Genomic DNA, 6,159 nt, shown 5'->3' on the forward strand with positions numbered 1-6,159 from the left:
GTAGTCGGTGGGAGAGCTTGAGGGCCGGGTGTTGGTATTTTGTTCGTGGTTTGTTTTGTTTGTTTTGTTTGTATGTTTGTATGTTTGTATGTTTATTTATATAAGATTACTGATTGGTTGGAAATGGATGAATGATTGAATAAATAGGTTGGGAAGGAGTTAATATTTAGTTGTGTTGAATTGCATTGCGGTGCGGTGCGGTATGTTTGTTGATAGATGGAGTTGACATACTCCATAAATAGGTTGATATCCATCTATGAACATTGTAATCATTATGTAGTGATTCCAAAAGTAAGACTTACCTACGGAGTACATACAGTACTTACCTACATATCTACCTTGTAAATTCATCACTTGATGAATCGTTTGATGTTAGGTACTTGATGAAACGGGATAACATGAAATGGAATGAAATGGATTGGCTTTTCTAAGACTGTTATGTATGCGAGTGTACCGGTACTTCGTATAGAGTACAACATGTACATAGGTACATGAGAACCTAATTACTTGTTCTCTGCGGGTATATTATCCCGATGTATATTCTGTATTGGTATTATTGTATATATGTTTGATTATATAATTTATATATTTGAAAATATAAAATATGTAAAAAAAACTATCTAGTTTACTCCGGATAATAGTGATTTACTTATAGTTATTTGGGTAAATTTGATAGGATTGACTTAGTGAATTCGGTTGGGAGTTTGGGTTGATATGTTTTATATAGTATGTATTATATAAGGTGGGAGCGGGAGAGGGGAAGAGGAAGAGGATTGAATTTATCAACACGGGGATTTGACAACAAGAGATCAAGATCAGTTGAGCTTTTATTATCGTTGTATACTCGAGTCGTTATGATGGTAGTTTTCAAGAAAGAACTTTAGATAATACCCAAGGAGAGCTTAATTAAGTGTGGAAATTTTAGGTACGGGATCCCGCGAAAATGGCGCTAAGGAAATTAAGCATTAAGGATGGAAGTTTTGATAATGTAGGTAGTTATTATGGTCTGCTATGGAATTTGGATGTTAATTAGTGGTAAGTATTTAAAATGGACTACGTGGTGGAAATATCACAATAATTATATGTGTTGGATATCTGGTAAGTATATGGCTGTTCTGATTCCGTATCCTGAGTCCTGAGTCCTGAGTCCCATGTCCTTATTTCATAACCCGTAATCTATATTCCATCCATTAGAAGCACCATTCATTTTTTCCATCTCACGACCCATTTCTCTGCCTCTACCTCTGCCTCTGAATATTTCATCTTCTCTTTCTGTCATTCGTTCATATACTATACAGTGATATATATCTTTCAAAAATCAAGAATATTCCTCAAGAGTAGTGATATCTGTATCTTCTACTCTCCACATATACCACATGAAGATACTTCTGGTAGTGGTGTTAGCTTTTTGTAATATAATGTAGGGACGGGTTTCGTTTTGGTTTTGAGTGATGTTATTCGCGAAGAAAATCATGACAGAAAGGGAAAGAAAGGGTGGTGTTAATGAACTTTTGTTTATATTATAGTGAGGATATTCATGCATGGATATGTAATAAAGGCGAGAATAAATATAATAAATAGAGTAAAGAGGGTAAGAAGAGGGAAGTCGAGTAGAAATCTAGAATCTGAACTATCAGATAAGCGAGTGACAGTCAGACCCCTCAAAGCATAGGAGTAAGAATATCTGAATCCAAATGAAGCAAGGAAGGAGACTTTGGTGGATTCCCTATCGTTCTAAGGCAAAAACCAACGAGGAGAATCATTGAAAAAACCCACCTATAAGGACTAAACTTTTCAGCCATTTCCTCCATTTCCTTTTCTCCCATATATTTCCACTTCCCTCCACCTTTCGCACCCTTCCCGGCCTTCTTCAATTTCTCTACATCCTTACCAAGTAGCGCCGCCATTCCTCTTTGAACCCCTAAATCTCCGGTACTGAAAACATCTAGACGTTTGAGGGCAAAACAGGCAAACATTTCGACACTCCATTTACCAAGACCTCGCACTTGGATTAGGGAGGCGAAAACTTCTTCATAGGATGCGCTGAGGAGGAATTGGGTGGTTAATTCACCGTCTGTGAATTTGAGGGCGAGGCCGGAAATGTATTCTGCTTTTCGTTGAGAGAGACCCGCGGTGCGGACTAGGTGTTTTAGTGAGGAGGGAGAGATAGAAGGGGAACTGAAAGGGGGAGATTTAGGAGTTAAAGATAAATGATTAGTAAAATCTGTACTTACGACGTGCTAAATCAGTAGCTACAATGGCAGAAGGGGTCGGGAATGTGTGAGTAGATGGATCTGAATCAGGTGGGTTGAAAAGTGCTACAAATTTAGCTTTGATTGATTTGGCTGCCGCACCGGAAACCTAAATTTTGATGTCAAATTCATGTATATATACATAGAAACAATGAGTTAGTTTTAATAAATTTCCTACCTGCTGCGATATAATTCCACTGACTAACGCCCTGAATGGTTCAATCTCCTCAGCTAAACCCTCAGCAGAAAATATTCGGCATGGATGCTTCTCAATAATTGGCTTTAACTTGGGTTCAACTTTGATCAAGTGTTCTAAAGCTTTGTCTAAAATATCAGATGTTGATATTTTGACAGCAGGTGGTTTTGATGGAGATACTTCATCCATGGATTTATTGGCAAGAAGTCGGTGAGTTTCGGGTGTTACTAATGGAGCATTTGTTCCATTGAGAACGGCGAGACGATCAACGGGAGGTGGATGCAAACTATCGTCAATGTCTCTATAAGGACTGGACATGGATGTGATGACTGTTGGCGTTGGAGTCACTGGAGGAAGGCGAATAGAAGTAGCACTTCTCTTCTTTGGAGTTGATGGCTTTGCATTTTCAGTGGATGGAGAATCGCAAGATTCTTTTGAAGCAGCTTTTCTCTTCTTGGGATTTGGAATTATTGCGGGCAAGGAAGATTCGGATTCTTCTGGAGATATTGCCTTTGTCTTCTTGGGCTTTGGAAGTTTGGTAGATGCTGGAGGAGCTGTAGCTTCTGGCAGCTCAGTCTTTCTCTTCCTGCTCATTTTAACCTTAGATCCTGCTTGGCTACCTCCATGTATAGCCTTGGCACCTTTTGCCACAGAAGAAGTCGGGACAGTTTCAGATAGATTTTCAGTGACGAGAGAAAGTGCACTTAAACGAGCTGATCGTCTTGTAGACATTGTAGACATTATGAAATTGTTTGATGATTGTAGAGAAAAGTATCTAGTTGATGAAGTGATGGTTTTGTATGATGGAACCCGCTGTAGCCTATTCACAGAATTGTAAGCAAGACACTTCCACTATCACCAGGTATTAGTAACCTGATCAGTACTTCAAAGTAAAAGATACCTGTATATACATTCTTTTAGAGAATTACAATTAATAGATGGTATTTCTAACATCAGTTAATAACTTCAGCTCTATCCACACAGTAATATCAATATAAGCCAAAGTACTAAACATGAACCATACCCATGTTTCATCTCTCGCTCGCAAGATGGCTACTTCACGTGATGACTCCTTTTCTGCCAGGTATCCCGAGTGGCATCCGAACATAAATTGGCATTGGACATTGGCAAACGCAACGCAACGCAAGCAGCGCATCCAATATACTCTGATAAGACAGTAGTACGAATCCGATCGTATTGCATGTAACAGACTTCAGTTGATAGGGTAGGAAGTAGTGAATTATATATATAAAATATTCATCTGGTTGGAATAATTTAACTTTTAAATATTTTTCATCATCATAAAATAAACCACTTTAACAAATATTATTCAAGTGTCCTCTTTGGTAACTCGATCTTCTCTCCTCCATCTATCTTGTCTTCTCTTTCTTGTGGAGTTCCCCTCAAAATTGAAATAATATTACGAAAGGTCTAGTTCCTCTCTTTTCATTCGCTTGGGCTCTCTTGGCACAATTTCTAAATTCGTGTAGACCCTCGAGGCCACTGAACGGATCTCCCTGCCACTCGCGACCTCCCAAACCTTCCCCAAATCCACCAAACTTCTTAATTCCAGCCTCGAACGAGCTTGCGGTCTCAACCTATTTCACACCAGAATCTCTGAGCGCTTTTATCTCGACGTCTGCGAGCTCGAATTGATATCACATCCTCATCATATCGGGTGGTTTTGAAGCCACAGGGGTTTCGCCATGTTGGGTCCTAAGGGTGGCATGAATTGGAAAGCTACAAAGGCACAATTACCGCCTGCGAGAGCGATATGGGTTTTCCTTACAAGGACGCGATTTTTACTCTGTGTAGCATTGGCTGGTGTTGTTATATTACTATGGAGAGGAATTAGTACTTCTGCACAAGAGATGCAAAGGTAAGCACTCTATTATGGTCAATCGGCAGAGCCAAACAAGAGTAACATCGCTGATTTTGTTCCTTTGGTAAAGATATTATTGTTGGGGACCTTCGAAACCGCCGATGCAAATGACCTTGAATGAACAAGCCGACTGGAACGCGCATTTACAAACACCAGTTATCTTTAATCATCATGAACCAGTGGTTGTAAATTCGAGCACCATTAAAAGTGTTGACCTCAATCCCATTCGATCCACCACGAAAGCAATTGCAAATGAAGAACGAATTTTGATTTTGACCCCTCTCCGAGATGCCGCGTCATATTTACCAAAATACTTCGATTTACTCTCACTCTTGTCATACCCACATCATTTGATAGATCTTGCTTTCTTGGTTGGTGATTCATCCGATGACACTCTTGCTGTTCTTGCAGCAGAACTCGACAGAGTTCAAGACGGAAAGGAAACTGCGGCATTCAACAGTGCTTTGATTGTTCAAAAGGACTTTGGTGCGGTTTCGGGTCAAACCGTTGAAGAACGTCACGCATATGCGGCACAGGCACCTCGAAGGAAGATTATGGCTCGTGCCAGAAACTACCTCCTCTCTACGGCGTTGAAACCGGAACATTCATGGGTATACTGGAGAGACGTGGATATCGTCGATAGCCCTGAGAAGATCATTGAGGATTTCATTGCTCACGACAGAGACATCATTGTACCAAGTAGGGAAATCCTTATTTTCATGGTACTTATTACACTTACTGACATGGGCAGATGTTTGGTTTCATCGATACCGTGATGGGGTTGACATTGAGGGTCGATGTAAGTCTAGATCATCCCTGACAGCATGCGGTCAATGCTAATCATTTACAGTTGATTACAACTCGTGGATCGAATCGGATAAAGCACTCAAGTTGGCCTCAAAGCTTGACAAGGATACAGTTATTGTCGAGGGTATGTATTAGAGTGACGAGGTTTGCATCACTATGCTGACGAATATCTAGGTTATAAGGAGTTCGATACCGGTCGCACTTACATGGCTTTGATGGGTAACTGGAGAGAAAACAAGGATGAGGAAGTTAAGCTCGATGGTATTGGAGGAGTCAACATCATTGTGAAGGCAGATGTCCATAGATCAGGTAGTTATGCCAGGTATATTGACAGGCCGAGACGCTAACGAATCTATAGGAATTAACTTCCCGGCCTACGCATTCGAAAACCAAGCCGAGACTGAAGGTTTCGCAAAAATGGCCAAGAGAGCAGGTTATGAAGTTATTGGGTTACCCAACTATGTGGTCTGGCACATGGACACGGAGGAGAAACCTGGTAACAATGTTTGAAATGCCTCTGTATTGAGAAATTCGTTCGGACACGTCTTAATGCATATACGGAGTTTTTAAGTGAGAAGATAAGATTTTTGTATGATTGGATCGGAGGGGGACCAACATTCGGAAAGGAGGAAAAAATGATTCCCCCAACCTACCTTCGAAGGGGTTTTAGTACCTTTGAAATTTCTTGTACCGAATTTTTTCATTCTGGGGGGGCTCAGGGAGTTTGATCATTTTTCATGAATGAAGATACGGGCTTGGGCTTGTTAGCAAGCATGGTGCAAGGACAGCATACCACTGTAATAGAAATGTCCCAATTGCGATTTGTTTATTCATGATGGTTTTTACTACTGCTGTGGTGCACTGGTGGTTTATTGGATCAAAGACTGGGAAGATGGACATATAATGAGGATGAGAATGAGAATGAGGACGCAAATGCTAGTGTGGCTCGTTGGTGGGTAGGATGGAGTAGATGGAGTGGTGGTTGTGAAATATGTAAATGTTCTATGGATACTTATGGGTAA

The 6,159-nt window shown here is 40.5% G+C and overlaps 2 protein-coding genes across 2 annotated transcripts; one reads left to right on the plus strand and one right to left on the minus strand.

Annotated features, from left to right (window-relative positions):
- Positions 1–1,618: 1,618 nt before the first annotated feature.
- SS1G_10574 (hypothetical protein) lies at positions 1,619–3,189 on the minus strand (the record flags this gene model as incomplete). Its single annotated transcript, XM_001588078.1, has 4 exons — positions 1,619–1,625; positions 1,777–2,140; positions 2,235–2,361; positions 2,431–3,189. 4 exons carry the CDS (start codon positions 3,187–3,189, stop codon positions 1,619–1,621), a joined length of 1,257 nt encoding a protein of 418 aa, XP_001588128.1.
- A 965-nt stretch (positions 3,190–4,154) lies between these two features.
- Positions 4,155–5,647, plus strand: SS1G_10575 (hypothetical protein; the record flags this gene model as incomplete). Its single annotated transcript, XM_001588079.1, has 6 exons — positions 4,155–4,302; positions 4,511–5,029; positions 5,082–5,129; positions 5,181–5,261; positions 5,312–5,446; positions 5,496–5,647. The coding sequence occupies 6 exons, from the start codon at positions 4,155–4,157 to the stop codon at positions 5,645–5,647; spliced, it is 1,083 nt and encodes a 360-aa protein (XP_001588129.1).
- Between the last annotated feature and the right edge of the window lie 512 nt (positions 5,648–6,159).

The sequence above is a fragment of the Sclerotinia sclerotiorum genome, genomic scaffold, assembly GCF_000146945.2.
Source record: "Sclerotinia sclerotiorum 1980 UF-70 scaffold_16 genomic scaffold, whole genome shotgun sequence".
Lineage (NCBI taxonomy): Eukaryota > Fungi > Ascomycota > Leotiomycetes > Helotiales > Sclerotiniaceae > Sclerotinia > Sclerotinia sclerotiorum.